The 22701-nt window shown below is 43.4% G+C and overlaps 1 protein-coding gene across 2 annotated transcripts in view; it reads right to left on the bottom strand.

Moving 5' to 3' along the window:
• Positions 1 to 1300: 1300 nt before the first annotated feature.
• Positions 1301 to 22701, bottom strand: part of RNF145 (ring finger protein 145) — a 58937-nt gene continuing 37536 nt past the window's right edge. For both annotated transcript variants that reach the window (XM_084637397.1, XM_084637398.1), the window contains exons 5-11: positions 21875 to 22110; positions 14747 to 14922; positions 9540 to 9680; positions 8038 to 8220; positions 5530 to 5677; positions 4264 to 4620; positions 1301 to 2958 (exon numbers count right to left, since the gene is read on the bottom strand). In XM_084637397.1, coding sequence (XP_084493523.1) covers positions 2512 to 2958; positions 4264 to 4620; positions 5530 to 5677; positions 8038 to 8220; positions 9540 to 9680; positions 14747 to 14922; positions 21875 to 22110 — 1688 coding nt within the window. In that variant the 3' untranslated portion in view covers positions 1301 to 2511. The remainder of the gene's footprint in view (positions 2959 to 4263; positions 4621 to 5529; positions 5678 to 8037; positions 8221 to 9539; positions 9681 to 14746; positions 14923 to 21874; positions 22111 to 22701) is intronic.

Genomic DNA, 22701 nt, shown 5'->3' with positions numbered 1-22701 from the left:
AAAAAAATATATATATATACAAATTTTCTTAAGGGATATGCCCAAATTTTCATGTGAGTTATAATCTGATAGTGAACACCCTTCCGATTCTAAATATTAATAAATCAAATCCCACCCCTGTGGGCAGCATAATCTAGGGGATGGGGCACTGGCCTAGGAATCATATGGGGGGAGAGGCAGAGTGTCAGGAACATTTCCTCCAAGTATAAAAACTTGAAACTGATGAACTTTTAGTTCACAATGTTTTTGATGATCTCACAGATCCCTCAAGTGGGTGTTTGTGCTTTGATCTCTCCTTTCTCCCACCAGGCTTCTCTTGGGTCATCTTGTTTCCTTGTTGCCTCCCTAGACACCTGGGGCTCTGCCTTATCCCCTCCCCTCCTACAGCTTTGCTCCCTGTGCATCAGTGGAACAGACAGATCTCACACAGATCAGAACTTCTTCACATCAGCCCCGAGAGCTTTGCTTGGCACCTTCTGGCACATGACTGAGGACCTGGATTTTGGAGTACATGGTTCTGGCTAAAAACATGCCCTAGGAAATGAGAAGAAATTTGTGTTTTATAATACTGATCAGTACCCTGTTAGGATCCTATGCAGGGCCCATCTGCAACCCTTATACCTCCAATAACTCAAAACTGGTTGCAGTGAAGCATGTCTAAATGTGGGCATCAAAAGTGAAACACCTGGAACTGTACAATTGTGGACTTTGTTTTGGGAGAGGTCAGGCTATCACGGAAAACAAGGATGAAGGAGAGTTTGACTGTCTGCCACTGACGCACTATACTGATGAAGAAAAAATTTTAAAAGTGACAAATCAGTGAAAGTTTCTCCCTATTTTTCCACTGAATTCTACTTAATTAATAAGCCCGTAAGTCACAATGATCAAAGAAGCATATGGCAAATGTTACCGTCACACACTAAGGAGACATGGCAGTACATTAAAAACGGAAGACACTGAAGCAGGCTCTTGCCATTGATATTTTCAACTCTCAGGTGAGAGCCCAGGTCGAGGTATTTGCTGTGGGGACCAGTAGCCCAGCAGCACTGTGGGAAGCAGCATGCTTAGGCTGGGGGGGCAGAGAGAACAAAACATACCGTTTTGTAGTTGCTCCTCTAGGTTAAGGCACCGGTGGCAATGACAGGTTTTAACAACTAGAATGGTCTTTAGCTAGAACAGCACTGTAACACATGTGGGAGTGAGTATCAGATCTGCTGAGCTCAGAGGGGAATGCAGTCAGTCTGCATGCACATATAATTCAGGTACCACCTTCTGCTTAAGAATCACATCACCAAATATAAAAATCTTCAAATGTAATTTATTAAGACATTCAGCTATGTCTGTTCGTCTACATCCAAATTTACTACTAAAAATAAAATCATATCACATTTCACGTTAAGAATACCAATTTTGAAAAAAACACTTCAGAGCCAAGCCTATTGTATAAATAAGTGACTAGTTTCTTTTCATATCAAAATTCACATAAAAAATTTCCTGCCCCCAACTCCCCCCTCCCATCCCTAGTTCTATCTGAAGCCGTGATGAATGTAAAAATTTAAGTATGGACACATGCGTGTCAAAGAATAAAGGTGCAAATTCTATTAACAGCTTTAAAAGTGGCATTTGCGGCGTTTGATCATACATGTTTCTGTACTCATTCCCAAAGTGCAAATATTGCCAGAGTTTAACACTGTTTCAATTCAGCTGCAAGAATTAAACATTACACAGGATCAAACAGTATTGCAAGGCCGCTATCTGTGCCCTAAAACTCATCCCACTCTCTCCTGCACTTTGCAGTGAAGGGCAAAGTGTTCATTAGAGCTTTAGTTTACTTCACATGGCCCATACTGTGCATAATATATTAACAAAAGTTTCATATACATCAAAATATTGAAGACTCCATCATAAAAGTCAGGAGTCACTATAGATTACATGAATGCAAATGTAATTGCCCACCAAAAATACCCAATGCATACACGCAACGTATTAGAGTGCTTCCATCTTCCAATACAATCAATGCTGTTACATCTTTGATTTTGGCTTCAGTGCTGTACAAAATTTTGTCAGTAATCATGGCTGCGCTCCAGTCAATGCAGAAAAACAGGCCAAAGCATTCGAGCATCTCTCACTGGTACCCTGGGACATGGTTCAGTGTGATTCTTCCTCCCCACCCCAAACACAAGTTAATGGTTGTGTTTCTTTCGCACCTCACACCCCCCTACTTCTCCTCCTTCCCCTTCACCCGCCCCCTGAAAATACTCTATGTCCATGTCATTTGTTTCCAGTTTCTCCCTCCCTTGCAGTTCAGAAGCAGTTTCTGAAGTCATTTCTGTTGAATCGCCTTGGAATTGCCTCTACCAGGCAGCCCACAAAAATCAGCATGGGATTTTACATTTCGACCAGCATTAATTGCTAAACTTTTTCACAATTGTGGAAGGGTAATAAGTTCGCTCTGCTGAGTCAGGCACGGGTCTCTGACATGGGTCTGTTCCTACATCATCTTCTGCCACTTCAGAACTGGATAGAAAGTCTCGGGTCCTGAGTGAGAACCTCCTCCTGGCCTCCAATCGGTTCCTCCGCAATAATCTCCCCCTGGCTGGCTTTAAACAGACACGTGTCACAATCCAGATTCTGAGAATCATTCTTGGCATCCTGAGAGTGCTCCTGGTGATCTGGCCCTTCAGCCACCTGTCCGTTACGATCACTAGGGCTCTCTTTTAGATTTCTCTCCTCCTGGTGTTCAACACCAAGATGTTCAGTTGCTTCTTGATGACCAGTATTTTGCTCTGCTCCAGGGTTTGGCTGTGGAGCTGGCTCTGGTGCCAGTCCTGGTGGCTGCGAGGGGTTTTTAAGTTGACAGTGGCACAAAGGACAGGTCTCTTGCACATACAGCCATTTCTTAAGACAACCAGAATGAAAGAAATGGCTGCATGGTGTGATCACAGCAGATTTCATGTCCTGAAAATAACAAACATCAAGATGTCACACAACAGCCAAACACCTTGTCCTCCCAGAACTACCCTACATACTCCACCTGACCTCAAGTTTACTCTGTGAGATTAAAATTCTAAGGCAAGACGTGTAATGATTTTTCTACATACACACAAACCTCCACATAACTTTCAACAGGCACAAGACCAGTAAGTTTCCAGAGGAAAAAAAGTGATAGAACTCAGGTACCCAGCCTCATGAGGCTGATGACAAAACAATTGCAACCCCATGGAAGTTAGCCCCATACAGATTAAAAGCAAGCACAAAGGAACTGTTATTTACAACGCTTTGTGGAAGTAGTTGTAGGGTCTTGGTTACAGAGTACTAGGTGGAAAGACAAACCCAATAGTCCACTTGTAACCACCATGGTGTGAGAGCAGCAGAGTAGAAATGAAGTGCCTGGACCTAAGGCACTGAGGTGAGACCAGGGATTTTTACTCAAATGCAAAGCAAGCTTTTGTTTTAAACAAACATTTCAGATCACTGAAACCAAGTTTGGAGCCCATCCAATCTTAATAAAATCATGCTGCATTCATCCTAGGGTTACTCTCTCACTTCCATTCACAACAAACATGATTTCCCAGGGAGGAAAGAAGCACACCTGTATTTTTTTCTTTTTTCCAAAGCACAAAGTGTGGTAAAGGTAGTGCTTCCAGTGTTAACTTCTAATTTCCTTACTTCTGTTGGCTTATGTTAAATCCTTCCCCTTACAGTAATTAGGTTTATTTTTCTTTTATAACCAGTGTTTTAAATTAAGCAAGAGTGGGAATTAACAATCCATGGAGACTGAATTGTTTCTACGAAACCGTACGATACATTGGCTAGCGGTGTACATACAACCTTACAGGAAGCCGTAAGAGAAATCTCCCCAATTGAAAAAAAAAAAGTCATTGTTTGCTTCTACTAGAGAGACTAGCTTGGCCCATACTCACTGGAAATGCTTCAGAACCTCAGATACGTTCAAGAGTATGACACTTGCTTTAGTTAAATCTGAAAACCGATTTTAAAAAAAGCAAAAAAACAAACGAGAAAAAGCTATTCTGGTCTATTTAAATTCCTTAATTTCCATGTTAGTTTGTTCTAGGTTTCCAATGCAAGGACTCCCTCCAATTCTGCACTAAGCCAAATTACACACAGCAGAACTCTGTGGGGATTGCAACTGAAACACAACCAAAGTCACTGCACTCGTTACAGCACCGGAGACTAACTCCAGACCATCCAAAGGTATGTTAAGAGTCACGCCCCTACAGTTCTACTACTTGAATTGCAAACCTGGTAGCAGATGGCACAGATATCATTGTGTTGCTGCAGCTGCCCCTCTGTGGCAATGGGCAGCGACTTGATCTTATTCACAGCATCCCTGCGGAGAAGAAAACTTTTCCATCCCAGCTGGGCCCGGAGCCACACATTGTAATAGGAGTGGATGAAGATTATCATTGAGCCCATCACAGTCCATTCTCCAAAGATAGTCTCCGAGACGCCGTATGCCACGACGCAGAGAGCCACGAGGAATTCCAGCAGCCGGTATGTGCCGTTTACATAGTAAATTACATCGTCCATATTTTCTACTGGCTCTTTTCTGAACTCCTCAACCATAAACAACACATAAATGAAAAGTGTTCCAAGCACCTGAAAAGAGGATAGAATGACATGGTTTCAGCATTCAGGTCCCCAGGGTAAGTAGAGTTCAGTACACACAGGGCCTCCCTCATCTGGAAGCATATAAACCCCAAATCAGCCAACCACTTGCTTAACTTCAAGTAGAACCTAAATCCATCCCTACTCACAAAGCATGAAGCTTCTGCTTAAATACCAGGGAAACCCATGCTTAAGTGCTTTGCTGAATCAAGGCTATAGTTAGGGCTTGTCCATGCAGAAAATGCATATTAGAGAGGTGTGATTTCTAACGCGCACAGGCCTATTGGTGTGAACACTCTTTGAAACAGCATTACGTTAATGTGCACTAGGGAACTTTTAGTTCATGCCAGAAGGGTCTACACATGGGCCAGTCAGTGTGGGATATGTTGGTGCACTTTAGAAATCACACTTCTCTCGTGCACAGTGCCGTGCCATGTAGACAAGCCCTTAGAGACATGGATAGTGACTAGACACACAAAGACATCACATGACAAGCTTCTAAGAGCTATTTTTTAAATAGTGAATTAAAAAATGAAAATGAGGATACATCCCCCCACACAGGAAAGTACGTATGTATACATGTTTTGGACACCAATATATTTTCAGATCACCTCTGTCATGGAAGTCTCCTACAATGATGCAATCTATGTGCAGTTTGGAAGCTTATTATTGTAACCAACATGCCCTTCCAATCCTACAGCATTATTTACAATAAATATTTTAGTTCTCTATGTTCTCAGCCCAGCACTAGAGTACTCTAGCCGCAGGAAGAGATAAATAAAAGATTTTACATCCCAGCTTCTGCACTCTAAAACTCCCCCCATCACTGTTCTGGTCATATCCCGTTACCTTAGGGAGAGAAAAAAAATAAATGACTACCATGAGGCTAGTGTGCCTTACCTGGAGGGAGGTTAGAATACTGCTAGAGATAATGATCAGCAGCCAGAAATCCATGTGGAAAAACTGACAAATCATGTAGGCCATGTATGCTGGGAACACTAGCAAGAACAAGCACAGGCTGACTGCACGGAAATGCTTCCACAGGCTCCTGCAGAAACAATGCAATGGTTGGGATTCAGACAACTGGCATCCTCTCACTGAGAGGACAGTGGCTTATGTATCTACGGAAGGCTTTTACTTTACGAAAAGGAATTCTTAATTTCCTCAAGTACAGTCTAATTCGCAGTACAAACAGACAGTTATTCTGATGGAAGTTCAGTTCTTTCTTCCCTGTGCCTTTCTCAGCACAAAGTGGAAAGGCTACATCCTCAGTGAGACAAAGGCAAAAATTAAAGACTACAAATAAGTTACATAGGTACTGCCACAGCGGATCAGGTCAGTGGTTAAACTAATTGTCTCTGGTCTCTGACAGAGGCTGATACCAAATGCTTCAGATGAAAATCCAGGAAATCCCATTAGAACAATTATGGAATAATCTGCTCCAGGCAGTCCATGCTCTGAAGCATAAAGGTTTATAAGGTTATTTTAAATGCTATCTGGTATACCTGCAGAAGTTTCCCCATAAAAACATCTCATACTTCGACTCTTACTAGACTCTTTGCTAGCCTCTATAACCACCTGTGAAACTCACTGCCACATGACTGTACATTGTGTAAAAGTATTTCCTTTTATCTGTTTTAAATATGTTGCCTTTCAGTATTAACGGATGTCACCTTGCTCTTATGAAGAGCGATGAACTGTATTTATTTAGATTTTTAAAAATAAAGACATCTATTCCAAGGCTCTAGTTATCTTAACATACTTGATCATGAAATAAGTACAATTAAGTTAAGCCTCAGCAGCACTGAAATTGGTTCCACGGGAACTCAGCCAAACAGCCCAGCCATCTACCTCTCCGTGATCAAGGAAGCATACCCTCAGCCTTCTCCAAAGACTTTTTCAGATAGGTGTCTCTTGCAGTATTCCCCAAAAGAAACCAAATTCAGGCTATTTCAGATCAAAGGGGAGCAAGTTCCAGAGTCTCAGAGTGAAAGCCCTGCCAGCTGTCCTCTCCCTTTTATAAGGCATAGCTCTTCACTATTTTGTAGACTCCTATCGTGACCCCTTTTACTAATCTCTCCCCTACACAGTCCTAATCTCTTCACTCGCATCCCATTTGGAAATCTTTCCAGTGCCTCCAGTCATTACTCGCTACGCTACTTGGCAGCTCTCTCTGATGTCTTTTTACACACATTTAGTTCCAGAAATAAGAGATACACTGAAACTGACAAACGAGAGTAGAAGGGAAGAAAGGGGAGAGGAGAATTACCCTAATTTGACTGCAACTAAGGTTAGAAGAAAAAAATTCTAAAATTAACTGAATTTTGTAAATACCTGTATTCCTTCTGGGTTAGGGCGGAGGGGCTTTCCCCACCTCATTTGTTCAGAACTCCCTACAAATTCAGCTCTGGACCTGGCAAACAGTTACAATTTGCTGCTACCAGTGACTATCTATCTGTTTGAGAACCAAATACTATCTCCTGGCTCTACTCCCTTTCCTTTCGTCAGCATATTTAGAGTTAACATGCCACAGAGACTGTGTTGACCACAAGCAACCTCTGAGCCGAACAGACTCACTGGATATAAATAAACCTCCTCTTTTATTTAGGACGCTTACAGATTACATAAGGGGAAGAGAGACATGCAATTAACATAGGAAATGCAGTTTCATGCCAGAACACCAAAGACAAATAAAGCTCCTTAAAGAAACACAAAGAAATCAAAGATAACAGGAAAAAACCCAGCAGATCAAAACATCCACAAGACTCCCTTCTTCCACTCCTCAGGTTCTCTCCATAGACACCTCCCATTCCAGGCCTACAACCGGTCCCACAAGCCTGGGATCCTGAAGTTAATCTATGGACTATTACAACTTGGTAGAATTTTTTCCCCATGATTCTATTAAATAACTGGCTGTTTCCGTGACATGCTGAACTGTGGTTTTGTTTAGCCAAGAGCAGGGTTCAGTGTCTCTCAGTGCGGGGTGATGACTTTCCTTCTGTCATGTAATACCCACACAATTCCTGAGGCCAGTGGCTGCAGAGCAACATGATCCTGTGCAGACTGTAAGACATGCTCACAGATGAGTCTTCATTAGGACCATGCGACTCAAGTCACTTTCCTTCTGCAGAAGGAATCATGTTGCAAAGCATCTCTGTGCTGGTGAACATCATTGTGTGTGTGTGGGGGGGGGGGGGGGGCGGAAGGAGCAGGGAGGAGATAAGGAGAAGGAGCAAAGAAATGAGAACTGTCTGTATACTAACCTTATTATTCTTTAGTCTACAAGAATGTGGACCACCTTAACTTACCTTTTGGTAGCCCACAAGGCTATCAGGCCATACATTAGTGCGCTCACCTCTACAAAAAGGAGTTTTAAATAGCTTTCAGTTTAGAAAGTGCATTTCTTACTTGTCCCTTGAAGCTCCCAGTGCCAGAACAATGGGATCAGCAATCTCCAACATGGACTGAAGGATGGATGCTACCACAATGAAGAGAATAATACTAAGCAGGAATGCCCGATGGACAACTTGAAGCTCGATTAAACCAGTCTGCACGGCCAAGATCAGGAGAGTGACTCCTTCTGTCATCCCCCTTTGGGTTGGGGTTTTGAAGAGAAAGTGAAAATAAAATGCAGAGGGTTAATTATTTTGCTTCATCTTAAAATAAAAGTCTGGCATGTATGAAATCAACAGTTTTTCTAGCCCTTTGTTTCTGATTCTATTTTAAGATTTCTTTCTGCCTTGTATGACCTCAGGAAATTAACATTGATATATTTCTTTAAAAAATACTGCTTATACTTCTTTGTAGCTTGTAGAGGCTTCGCTGACCTTTACTCTTTAATGTATGCAGTGGTGCTGTAGCCATGTTGGTCTCAGGATATTAGCGAGACATGGTGGGGGAGGCGATATCTTGTATTGGTGAGAGACAAGCTTCAGGTCGGGGCCTGAAGAACTCTGTGTAAGATATTCCCTCACCTGCCTTGTCTCTCTTTTCCTTTAATGACATTCCTGTCTGAAGTCCTACCACTTGGGTACACTTTGAAAGCAATGAATTCAGAGTTAGACATACAGCACAGCTTCCAATGTTGCTAACAGACACTCTAGAACAAAGAGTCCCCTGAATGTCCCTCTTTCACTCTTGTGGTTTTGAAGTTGAAAGTGAATTTAATATTTCTGACGTAGAGACAATGACAGCACTGTCTTGAAGCAGTTACGGCACAGCGTGGACTACCCATGACTGGTTCTCCTCCACGCCCACAATGCTTCTGCACCATTCCTGGGCAGCCTCACTTTATACTCACTGCAATTCCCACTGACTCACCTCAGAACCCAAAGTAAAAATAAGTCCTTCACTTGTGGCCTGAACCAGCATTTGACCTCCTGGTAAAAGCTAACATACTAACCCACAGGGCCACAACTAAACTCCCAATTTTATGTCAGGCAGTTATGAGAAGCACAAGAGAAACAAGTTGCCTATATTCTTCGGCAGTTTACCACAGTAACTTTTAGCTGACCAGTGCAAATCTTCCACAAAAGATTAGTTTGGTTTCACATGTAGTTACATGGGGGGAAATGAACCAGGAAGTTAAAATATAACTACATAAGCATTTAGTTTTTCTAAACATTTTTAGATTCCTTCAGTCACTGATCCCCATGAAGACACCGCAAAGAATCTAAAATCCCAAAGAGAAGCACTGTATGTATTACAGAACTGCATGACTGCCATTCTAAGATTCATGATAGACATTTCCATCTCAAACCCTTTAAAATAGTGTATTTGGGCTAATAAATAAGAAGCGTGTCAGAATTCCTATGCATACTAAGGCGTTTATAACGGGTTAAAATAACTCTCAGTTTAACAAATGCCAACCTCAGTGACACGTAGTTCTAAATATGCTGCCAGGCACTTACCTGTTCATAGCTGGGTCATTCATGAATGCTCGGTAGCCCTGCAAGTAAAACTTGCAGAGAGTCAAAACTCCCAAAGCAACAAAGGAGACCGTGAACACCAACCCCAGGAGTGAATATGGAGTGCTGCAACATTCTGCAATGCTGGGGGAAAAACACAGTTTAATTAATAAAAAGATTTCTTCAATTAAGAGTCTGAGCTGGTTTGAAATCACATCTGGATTGGCTTAAAAAACAGAACACGAGCAGCCCCACAAGTACATGCACGTTCTTCTACTGAGACAAAATTACGAGAGCAAAGTCCACTATTTTCTCCTCGGACATCAAAGGTCAAAGATTCACGGTTACTCAGTCACAAAAACGCATTGTTATGTCTATCAGCTGATAAGCAAGCCTATGTGGTTCCCCATTGCTCATTCAGATTGTGCTTCAAGACAGCCCCACATGGTGGTGCTATCTTGCTTTTACTTTAATAAAGAAGAGTACTCTTGCTCAGGCATGGAAAAGTGATGTACTCAATTCACTTAATGACATTTCAATCCAGTTACCACAAGATGACGCAAAGTTACAGTAGATCAATTTGATTGATTGGTTAGTTCCCACACACAGCAATACTACCAGGATGCCAGTCACTATAGAGTGCTCATATAAACGGTTATTAAAACGGCTAATAAATTGTAACGTTTTTCATAATTCGGGTCTGAAAAGTGATCTGAGATCTTGATATTCAACTACTGCTGACCCACAAAAGAGGCCTAGTACAAACTTCAAATAAACTATACCAAAGAGACATACAGCCTTTAAACAATTATCTGAGTGAGAACACAGGATGCTCTCGCTCTCAGGCCTACTTCTCTTTTGACTTGCTACTACAGTGAAGTCACAAGGTGAATCCTCAGCTGCAACAAGAGCTGGGTGCAGCCAAGTTTGAGGAATCATAAAAGAGCTGTTTCAGCTCACTCATCCTGGGGCCTGTTTTCTGTAGTCCTGGCCCAGCGCAGTCTAGAGCAGTCTGTGTTTCTCCAGAGTACAACGGCCTTTAATGGGAATCAATCACACTGCTACTATGGCTATACATCCTCCCACCTCCAATGTCAGCAGAGCTGGAAAGCAGTGGTGTAGAGCTGCTCTATGCTTGCTTTCTTTAACACCAGGGAGTCCTCAGCTACTCAACTCAGGGCCACGTTCTGGCACTTTTGGCTACAACAGCAATCCTGGTTCCTTCAGGACAACAGGCTATTCCCAGAGAAATTACTAGGATGCCACATTGCAGCATTCTGATTAATTCACTGCTGGGTCAAGTAGAAGCAAAGTGCTCCAAGAAAGAACATGTGTCAGAAAAACTAGATGGAACAAAGGAAACGATAAATAGATGCACTGGTACTCTTAGTCCATTTTTAATGTTTTATACGGCACCAGAGAGGTAACACAATAAAAGCAGGTCATTTCTTTTTAAAGTGTCTGTGTAATATAGCATCTCAAGTTTTATTACAGATCATTCTGCTTATTCTTCAGCAATCCAACATTTTAAGTTAAAATATCCCTCCTCCCCTATTTGATAGGGCATGAAAGCCTTTTGTAGCTGAATAGGAGGCTCACTAGAAGCTTCTTAACTTCCTGGCTATGCCTCTGCACATGAATGGTAGCTGTCTTTGAAAGAACACCAAAGCAGAGAATGTGGAAGTGTCTCATTCATCATACAATCAAGGGGTACTCCCGATAACTCATCAAATCCTCCCTATTCTCCAGTGGGAGTGATACAAGCCCTTTCGGAAGGTGGCCTACAGATATAGAAAGCATAGAGTCCGTAATGGAACACTGGCTTCTAAGAACACTCCTCGCCACCAGAGCTCTCAGCAAAGAAGGGCACGTCTACAGTACCAAAACAATAAGCATAAAGCTCAATGTGCACATGAGACAGATTTGTCTAACTGGTTGGAAAAGAAGAGTTATACCCGATGATTGTGGTACAATGTGACTTGTAGTGACTCCTCCAAGTTCCCAGTATGTTGCTCTGGTGTGTCCACAAATAGGAAAGAACTGGCCAAAAAAGGTGGAAGTCCCTGTAAGGGATGACTATCTTCCAGGAACCGTGCTTGCGCTGGTGTTTGTCCCTCTCAGTACTGGTCATGTGCGATGTTTAAGATTAAGGGCCCCGCTGTGTGAGGTATTTTTGAATAACTTCAGGTTTTTTTCCAAACTTGTCAGGAATGAAGGAACTATAGTTAAGGGGAAGTCTGATCCAGGATAGCTGAGCCTCCAGGTAGGCTCCATAATAAAGAACTTTCAACCCCTCTAGCAAGCATGCTACCACCCTTACTAATGAAGTTGAAGCGGAGATAATTTACTGTGTAAGGGACTCAGAGGAGCTTAAAAACCTCAAACAAAGGACTGACTGGAGAGCTTTCAGATTTATCCTTATGTGCCCCCAGGTGTGAGCTTGTAACTGTCCTGAAGGTTTGAATTCTTGCCATCTTCAAAAAAAAAACAAAAAAACAATGAAGGCTGTGTATTGTTATTGTTTGTTGTGCATTTGTGGAAGCTTAACATTGCTATTAAATGCACTCTGAATGCTCTTGCTTGAATTCCAGAGTTGTACACTCTAGGAAATAATTCATTACCGCTAATAAAGGGCACATGTGCCCAGACTGCTCTTTTCTGGCAGAGAAACATTTTTCCATTTTACTAAGTGGACTGCGGTACAGTGAAGTCTTCTGGCTGACTAGAGAATCTTTCTTAGCTTGTCTAACAAAATGATATTTTAACATCCTCTCCTAAACAGTTAGGCTGTCAGAGATAAAACCTGCTACTGGAGCTTGTTTCTCTTCTGAAGAAAGAGAGTGCTGCTGTTGCATTTTCTTACCATGGCAAAGCAATGCGCCTTTGGCCCCCACAACACTGGCATAAAAAAGTTTCCTGGTTGTGTGTGTTGCTCCCAGGCAGGTAAAAGATGACAGCAATTGCCAAAAACCCACCAGGAAGGATGCCTTGAGGAAATGCATCCCCAGAGCGTGATGAAATTGAGTCTAAGAGAAAAAGTCTGGTGCTTTCATGTTTTGGGCTGTACAGAGAAAGTCTAGCAAGTAATATTTTAGAGATAGCATTTCGTTTAACTCTCACTTATTATGAAGATACAGATTTATTCTGATACCTGGCAGGCAAGTTCTACCTGATGTACATGGATGGTACATGATCATTCACACTCTTGCCCCTCAATTCTATGGCACAATTCCAGAATCTAAACACTAGAACTGGAAGTGGTTTAGACTGCACCAGGTAAACCTGTGTTTTAACTTTAAATAATTTCAGTAACTGGAATACTGACGGTTCATGCCTGCAAAGACCAACGCTGATTAACAGGGATATTTGCACGGAGTGTGTCAATCTGGCATTAAAAATCTTTGCTTTTGGAGATCTTGTGCATGTAGCAATAGCCACAATATTTGCCAAATGCATGAGGCGTGTCAGAAAAATCTAAGTTCCCCTGCTGGGCCATGCTGTAGAAGCCTCTGCTCTCTGCCTACGGCCAGACTGCACACATCACTAGTGCACAGGCTTCTGTATCAGGCACGGTGGGGAGCTCTGAGCCTAAATGACTCAGTGATGTGGGAGCTAGTGGGTCTTCTCTGCGAGGAAGAGTCATTTCATCATCCCCAGATTCCTTACCTTCCTGCTGTCAAGGGTCTCAGATTTCTGACCCTAGTGACAAGAGTCAAATTTTCCAGTTCTTCACAAGCAGCAAAAAACCTGTCATCTACCCAGCAATTTCTTCAACTCAATCACAGAAATTAGAGATGGAAGAGACCTATTAGGTCATGCAGTCCACGCCCCTAGCAACTGCTACAGTACAGTTAAGTACAGTCAATATTCTACTTTGTGCAAAATTAAAACTTCAGTGGAGGTGTAAAATAGTTGGGGATTTTGGGGGGGGGGGGAGACTGCAAACTAATCCCCTCTGTTAATGTTGTAATGCAATACAATACTGATGGTACTATTCATTTTAATATGTAATGTGATCAAACCCCTGGAGTTTCTCTGTTTATTTTAAGTTGACAATGAAATCAGAAGACTCGAGTACTGTGATGGACACAGGGCCATATGTGAAAGGTAAGTGACAGGAATGTTCTAGAACCTTGATCCTGAGACTGTGGTGTCGAACAGGTTATTCTAAAAACAAAACCTTTACAGAGAGTTAGAAGATGCTGGCAATGTTTCTACTAAACCACACAAAGTTGATAGACAAGGTCCCAAATGCAATAAGAAGGTGAAGGGAAAGACTGGCGAGTCATAATCTAGTAAGGGAATGACTGGAGACAGGGTGGAATAGGTTTCCTATGCTTTCTCTAAACCTTGTAGAAAGATTAATGCCAAAAACAAGACAGGGAAGAGGTATGAAAAGTTCCCAAGCACCAAGGTACTGAGAATGTCCCTCTGCTGATGAAATGGTCCATAAGAATGTGGACTGCTAAATAAAGACACCCTTCAGAACAAACCAAACATCAGAAATAGTTTGTTAGAGAATCCAGTCCAATACCCTGAAAGCTAGATTCCAAGAAGAATCCAACTGGGGAACAGCGTAGCATACTGGGATATTTAGGATCACCATCAGAAAGATAACCCAAGTCTCTTCTTCCTGAGGAAAATACTTTTTTTTCCAGGTGTGCTTTATTTCTGATTCTGCTGATATAATTGTGGATGGAATTCCCCATGGTCGTTGTTCATTGCTAAACTTTCAGTTATAGCATGGATTTCAATGCACTCCAGAACGTGTTGCATATCACAGCTGAAAATAAAGCCTCCAGGACCCAAAAGACACATTGATTCCTCAACACAATCCTACAGACAAGTACCAGAGGAGGAATGCGCTCCTAGCCTCAGCTGGTGATATCTGAGTTTGCTGAGTCAAATCTTTTGAAGCCCTACCAAACTTCTGAACTGAAGCTCTGAGTGTACAGTGGTTTGCCCATCACTAAGTTATATTTTGTATTCACTGGGAGCTTTTCCATAGTTCTGTTAATACCCCTCTCTCCTGAGCTGCTGTGAAGCAGAAGGCTTCACTGAACTAATATGCATGATGGACAAATATTTACTGGGGTCTAGAAGAAGACAGCTGATTTAAACCATTCCATCTGTAGAAGACAGTAGATTAGTTCAGGAATACAAACAATGCATGCACAGAAAACAGCTTATTATGGACACTAGTTAATTACCTTGTCAGAAAGAGAAAGAGAAGCCTCTCTCTTGAGGCGGGCTGATCTCGTGTGCTGAAATAAGAGTAGATTTGAAGAGCAAATAAGACAAGCCAGAACACCATGAATAGAACAGGGACCACCAGCTGGTTCCACAGAGACATCCCCAATGCCAGGAGACCGTACACCTCCACTACCTGGGCAAGGTAAAGACAAGACCAGTTTGTTGTATTTGTTCACATCCTGTATGTTTACAGAGATAACAGAATAGAAAAAACAAACAAACATTCAATTCATTTGCAATTCAAACCATGAGTCAGATTCATGTGGCACAAGTGGGTCAGTTACAAGGATTCCTGACTTTGTATTTCTTTGACCTTTTGTTAAAGGCAGGTGCTAAGTGCCTCAGACACCTGTCAGAGCAGAGGCTAAATATCTAAAAATTGGCACATTTGCAACATGTGACTGTTACAGTCTGGACAGCAATTCTTTTAAAGTTTATGCTACTGCTTGTACAATGTTAATACTAGGTGACTATGGAGCAATTTTCAGAAAGCTGGAAGGCTAATCCCTTAAAAGTGACAGGGAAATTATTCATCACTAATACTTCCACAGATGGCTTTATTTTAAATCAAATGTCTGTTTCTCACAGCCAAGACAAGAATCACACAATGGCTACGGAGTACCCACTAGGAGAGAGGTGGGCAAACTATGGCCCGTGGGGCCACATCCGGCCTGCGGGACCCTCCTGCCCAGCCCCTGAGCTCCTGGCCCGGGAGGCTAGCCCCCAGGCCCTCTCCCGCAGCCTCAGCTCACTGCATCACGAGAGCGATGCTCTGGGCGGGGGGGCTGCGAGCTCCTGGGCAGCGCAGCTGCAGAGCCCAGCCTGACCCGGTGCTCGGTGCTGCGCAGTGTGTGGCTGGCTCCAGCCAGCGCTGCCAGCCACGAGTGCTCCAGGGAGCAAGGTAAGGGGGCAGAGGGGTTGGATAGAGGGCAGAGGAGTTCGGGGTGGTGGTCAGGGCGGTCAGAGGACGGGGAACACGGGGGTTGAATGGAGGCAGGGGTCCCGGGGGGGGGGCCCAATCAGGAAGGAGCGGCGGGGGTTGGATGGGATGGTGGGGGGCAGTCAGGGGCAGGGGTTCCTGGGGTGGTTAGGGAGAAGGGTAGTTGGATGGGGCAGAAGTCATAGAATCATAGAATATCAGGGTTGGAAGGGACCCCAGAAGGTCATCTAGTCCAACCCCCTGCTCAAAGCAGGACCAATTCCCAGTTAAATCATCCCAGCCAGGGCTTTGTCAAGCCTGACCTTAAAAACCTCTAAGGAAGGAGATTCTACCACCTCCCTAGGTAACGCATTCCAGTGTTTCACCACCCTCTTAGTGAAAAAGTTTTTCCTAATATCCAATCTAAACCTCCCCCACTGCAACTTGAGACCATTACTCCTCGTTCTGTCATCTGCTACCATTGAGAACAGTCTAGAGCCATCCTCTTTGGAACCCCCTTTCAGGTAGTTGAAAGCAGCTATCAAATCCCCCCTCATTCTTCTCTTCTGCAGGCTAAACAATCCCAGCTCCCTCAGCCTCTCCTCATAAGTCATGTGTTCCAGTCCCCTAATCATTTTTGTTGCCCTTCGCTGGACTCTCTCCAATTTATCCACATCCTTCTTGTAGTGTGGGGCCCAAAACTGGACACAGTACTCCAGATGAGGCCTCACCAATGTCGAATAGAGGGGAACGATCACGTCCCTCGATCTGCTCGCTATGCCCCTACTTATACATCCCAAAATGCCATTGGCCTTCTTGGCAACAAGGGCACACTGCTGACTCATATCCAGCTTCTCGTCCACTGTCACCCCTAGGTCCTTTTCCGCAGAACTGCTGCCTAGCCATTCGGTCCCTAGTCTGTAGCTGTGCATTGGGTTCTTCCGTCCTAAGTGCAGGACCCTGCACTTATCCTTATTGAACCTCATCAGATTCCTTATGGCCCAATCTTCCAATTGGTCTAGGTCCTTCTGTATCCTATCCCTCCCCTCCAGCGTATCTACCACTCCTCCCAGTTTAGTATCATCCGCAAATTTGCTGAGAGTGCAATCCACACCATCCTCCAGATCATTTATGAAGATATTGAATAAAACCGGCCCCAGGACCGACCCTTGGGGCACTCCACTTGATACCGGCTGCCAACTAGACATGGAGCCATTGATCACTACCCGTTGAGCCCGACAATCTAGCCAGCTTTCTACCCACCTTATAGTGCATTCATCCAGCCCATACTTCCTTAACTTGCTGACAAGAATACTATGGGAGACCGTGTCAAAAGCTTTGCTAAAGTCAAGAAACAATACATCCACTGCTTTCCCTTCATCCACAGAACCAGTAATCTCATCATAAAAGGCGATTAGATTAGTCAGGCATGACCTTCCCTTGGTGAATCCATGCTGGCTGTTCCTGATCACTTTCCTCTCATGCAAGTGCTTCAGGATTGATTCTTTGAGGACCTGCTCCATGATTTTTCCAGGGACTGAGGTGAGGCTGACTGGCCTGTAGTTCCCAGGATCTTCCTTCTTCCCTTTTTTAAAGATTGGCACTACATTAGCCTTTTTCCAGTCATCCGGGACTTCCCCGGTTCGCCACGAGTTTTCAAAGATAATGGCCAGTGGCTCTGCAATCACAGCCGCCAATTCCTTCAGCACTCTCGGATGCAACTCGTCCGGCCCCATGGACTTGTGCACGTCCAGCTTTTCTAAATAGTCCCTAACCGCCTCTATCTCCACAGAGGGCTGGCCATCTCTTCCGCATTTTGTGATGCCCAGCGCAGCAGTCTGGGAGCTGACCTTGTTAGTGAAAACAGAGGCAAAAAAAGCATTGAGTACATTAGCTTTTTCCACATCCTCTGTCACTAGGTTGCCTCCCTCATTCAGTAAGGGGCCCACACGTTCCTTGGCTTTCTTCTTGTTGCCAACATACCTGAAGAAACCCTTCTTGTTACTCTTGACATCTCTGGCTAGCTGCAGCTCCAGGTGCGATTTGGCCCTCCTCATATCATTCCTACATGCCCGAGCAATATTTTTATACTCTTCCCTGGTCATATGTCCAACCTTCCACTTCTTGTAAGCTTCTTTTTTATGTTTAAGATCCGCTAGGATTTCACCATTAAGCCAAGCTGGTCGCCTGCCATATTTACTATTCTTTCGACTCATCGGGATGGTTTGTCCCTGTAACCTGTAACTCATCGGGATGGTTTGTCCCTGTAAGTCCCGGAGGGGCAGTCAGGAATGAGAAGAGGGGTTGGATGGGGTGGCAGTGAGTGGGGGGTGTGGATGGGGCAGGGGCCCCAGGGGGGCATCAGAGAACAGGGTGGGTTGGATGGGGCAAGAGTCTCGGGGGGAGGGGTGTCAGGGGGCGAGAAGCAGGGGTGGGGGGCGGAGGGAGAATAGGGAATGGGGACCGAGCCACGCCTGGCTGTCTGGGGAGGCACAGCCTCCCGTAACCAGCCCTCCATATAATTTCCGAAACCCGATGCGGCCTTCAGGCTGAAAAGTAAGTTTGTATTTTAAAAGAAAAGAGAATTAGAGAAAAAACTTGTACTTTACAAGCATGTAACTACTAGTATTTTAGAGTGAAAGATTGAGTAGGCAAATCATATTATTTGCAGATCCCTGTCAACACTGGCAAATGTTACAACATATTACAGTGAGGTCCTGTAAATGTAATTTCTATCATAGCTGACTAACAAGCAGCCGACTAGTTTGGCGGCCAGAAGCAGCCTCTGCTCAGGCTCTACAAAGGATCTGCAGTGTCCCTGCGAAAGATTCCTGTGGCACAGGAGCAGAACGGAACCAGCATAAGCACCCCTACACAGAGAGGGGGTGCACCTATAGTACTGAGCAACATGGGGGATTCTGGGAAGCTCTATAACTTGTAGGCAACCCCTGAAGTTGCTCTAAACTTATACCAGCCCCCAAAGTCCAGAATCCAGGATGCATAAGAGGACAAAAAGTTGCTTTTGCCCATCCTCCCCCTGGGCTTAGTCCCCTGAACCGCTGGGTTCAGAAGATGAAGTTAAACATTAGGCCTGGGTGTCTTAATATCCCCCTTCTCCCAAGTTTTTCCACTGGTATTACAAACAACTGTTTGCACTACTACAGTTGCAAAGCCTCTAACAACTGTGAGGTCACAACTACTTGATTAAGTTATTACTGAATAATTCATGCTGAAGTCAGCAACTACCACAAGTGATGACAAAGGATGAGTACGTCATGTTAAAATCAGGTTAGGGCAAAACTCCAATCTGGTATAAGCAGATTCATCTTCCTTGACCTTCAATGGAGTTGCATCTACTTACACTAGGTCTGAAAGGGGGCCAATTTTTTCACCACGATTTTTGTTTCTGGAGTAGGGAATAGGCTCTAGATTTCCACATTAGTGAGCTCCTTAAAAATAAAATTAGAAGGCTGATTTTCTTGTTTTTTCCAGCTTTCAATTAAACCAGATTATAATCATAATATGCAGCCCAACACAATTACAATTGTTCCCATTTGCTGAGGTTGGCATAGGCAATTTGCTTCAGAAGCACCTTCCAAAAAAGATTACCAGAGACATTAACATTTCTCCTAATTCCAGCCAGTTCTCTCTAGCATACATTGCACACTACTATTCTCAGCTGTAGCTGCTTATTATTCTAGCAGCATGTTGTTAATACCTTCCAAATTGTTCCATAGCCACACATGAGAAGTTATGCCCTTGATTTGCACAGGGCACTGGTAGAAACATGGCATGAGCAATGCTCCTTGAAGAGTTTATACTAGAATATTTTTTCTTAAGGCCAAAACAGTACTACATTGACTAGTAAACACAGATTTCAAAGACAAAGGGGGTCAGTGAGGCAGCCCAAAAAAAAATCACTTACCTTTCAAATCTTTACAGTGATTTTAAAAACCAATCTAATTAGTACACTTAGAATGGCCCACAAAGTGGTAAAGAGAATAGACAAAAACAAACACTTGAGTAGCTTTTCCTTCGAGCATGCATATGGCATTAAAACAACCTCAACATATTCAAGTGTTCTTAACACAAGTGCCAGAGAAGAAAGAAGTGTTGACAGTACATTTATGATGTCACTGCACTTCAAGTGTTAGCTGTTGATCTAAGCTTTTAAAGTCAGTTTGAGGTTTAACATGGGTTTATTGGTAAGCTACATACAAAACTATGTTGGATTTCAGGCTTTTTTTGCTCTTCCTTGCGATGTACAGAAATGACCATCTTCCCAAAACACCCTGCTGACTTATACTGTTGATTTTGTATTACCACCACAGAAATGTGGAGAGTCTCAAGTCTGGTCTTTTCTACTCTTGGGAGAAGGTCTCTCAGATTTGCCTTGTGAGCTTTCATACTTAAATGAAGAGCAATGAATCTTTGACAAAGACATCTTTTCAACTAAACGTGTTAGGCACTGAGGTTAAATAGGTGTTAAGAAAAAACAAAATTCCCAAGTTTCAGATAGGCCTTGTCTGCAGTAGGGAATTTTACTAAAAACAATCCCACTAGTGCTACTACATTGCGGGACATTGCTGGTGCAGAGTAGAGCTTTTAGCACTCTGTCATTTTGACCTGCCCTAAGCAGAGTTAGGCAACAAAGTAGTGAGAACACCAGTGGCTGCAGGATGTTCATCCACACTAATAGTCCCACCATTTCTACCACATTTGGTAGCAACAACAGGAAGTTTGTAGGACAAATGGTTAGCCTAGACAAAGCTGTAAAGATTTCGAGGGTGAGATCAGATCAGAATATTAAGGGAAAAAGAAAATTCCTTTTTGCAGAAACCTTTTAGGGCTTCTTTATATACAACACAGCAGTAAAAACAGAGTGCAAGCCAAATTTTATTTTCTCCCTTTCCAGGTCACTTTTAAAACACTGTCTGCTCAGCAAGGGGCCAAGCAAAAGTTTTTGGAACATGTTTAGAACCAGACACGTAATTCTGAAGAGTTTCCAAAGGAAGTCCATATAGGTCAGAGCGCCTTCCACACATGTGTGGTAGAACCTATTTTTAAAAACAGTGAGATGACATGGATTGTTTTCATTGGAGAGACAGCCTATCTTCATATTCTGCATAGAAACTGCAGTCTCAGTCAATTCTCCATTCCCTCTTGATACATGTAACTTCATTATTCCCAGTCACTTTGCATTTTGCTGGGCCAACATATGCAACTTGGGACTTATGTCTGGCCGAACTGGGGCACTCCATAGGGACTGGTGTTCATTCCTGTCTCTCTCTGCAGCCAAAGAGTATAACAACCCATGTTATCAAGCTACAAATGGGGTTTGTAGCACAGCTGGGGTTTGTACACGGGTGCTGGTTGAAAAATTTGACAAGAGTTACTCTGCCTGACAAAAGCCAGGAAATTCCTTGTTAAAACGGTCTGAAAGCTTCCCCATGTTTCAGTCTGTTCTGATTTGCAGTAAGCCAATTTTGAAGTCTCTCTTTCAACCGACTTGCATAATTTCCATTAATGAAAGTTACACATATCAATGGGAAAATGGATGCCTTTGCTACGAGTGAATTTCCAAACTGATGCTTATGTGTGTACAAATTTGTTAATGCATTTTAATATTGCAGAAGTGTAAGTTATTCATAGTTTATTCTTGGTTTCATGTTTCTTCTTGGATCTCTCATTTCCAGCTCAAGATAAGCTATACTTACAAACTACCACTTTTCTACACAGGGCATTATTATATACACCAGAATTACTGCAATTGTTTTTGTGGATGCAGTTTGCTTTCCAAGAGGGGCTTATTTCAGATTTAGCAACTTTAATGTCCATCCTACCGAGGCCCTGGTTTTCATCCAATAAAACCATGGGTTAAGCAAACTGGAGATCAAGCAAGTCGCATAAGTTTAGTGATCAACCAGGATTAGAATCCAGGTCATTGCTCTAACTGCTAGTCTATGCCGTCTTGCAATGTAACTTTAAAAAAGTGGAAGAGGACATTGCTAAAACACACACAATATGGAATGACAGGAAAGCACAATTAACTCCCAAAGCTGAGCCATGGACAACGTTGTGCAATGACTGGTTTTTCAGACCACAAAATGTGAAGTAATGCCACAACTGAAGCCAATGAACCTGTTATGATCCACTTGCAGCCTACCTGGACAAGCTCTCGGTATGCAGATTTCGCAAGATTATATGGTACTAGAAGATTTGATGCCAGAAAATAGAGCACTTCCAAGCCAGTGAAAATCACGGCAAATTTGTTGATGACGACAATGGTTTCCAGAGGGACGAGGCACAGCCGCGCCAGCAGAGGGAGCATGTGAGCAGAAAAGAGCCAGATCTGTTTGGTTTTCATGACGCAGGAGCACAGGGTGCATACCACCAGCTGACCTGAAAACATGACAAAATATTTTATAGCAAGCTGTTCACCTCCTCCAGGAAAAACATCTTAATTTAGCTTTCCAGTAAAGCATCTAACAGTATCCAGTTCTACCATGACAGTTCTGCTAACTACAGCACACCTGTTATGAAACTGGATTTTCCTGTATCTTCGGAGGCTCACACACGACATCACCCTCAGAGTGCATGCTGGATACGATCTCACGGTGTATCATAAGAAGAAGTTTTATCAGAGAAAAGGCTGACACACCAAGTATAGCTTCTATCTGCTCGCTGAAAGGAAGGACCTTGGAACAAGCCCTACGACCACTGGGCAAATCATCTCTTCGCCCCTCCCGTTAGCTTCACCCACATATGTACATACGACTGAAGCCCAACTGTGCTGTCATTTCTTCCTGAGATAGGAGGAAGAGAAGGAGTGGCTGGGGGGCTATCCGGAGACCACTCTCCGGCCGCTCAGTCTGATGGCAGAGCAGAGAGCGGTGGCTGCTGGCCCGGTACCTAGCTCTGAAGGCAGGCACCACCCCCAGCAGGAGCACAGAAGTAAGAGTGGCATGGACTATTCATTGCTGTGGGTAAAAT

Source organism: Lepidochelys olivacea (genome assembly GCF_965140295.1).
Source record: "Lepidochelys olivacea isolate rLepOli2 genome assembly, chromosome: 8".
In the NCBI taxonomy this organism is placed as follows: domain Eukaryota; kingdom Metazoa; phylum Chordata; order Testudines; family Cheloniidae; genus Lepidochelys; species Lepidochelys olivacea.
Note: the sequence above shows the minus strand (reverse complement) of the source record. Positions and strands in the feature narration are given on the sequence as shown.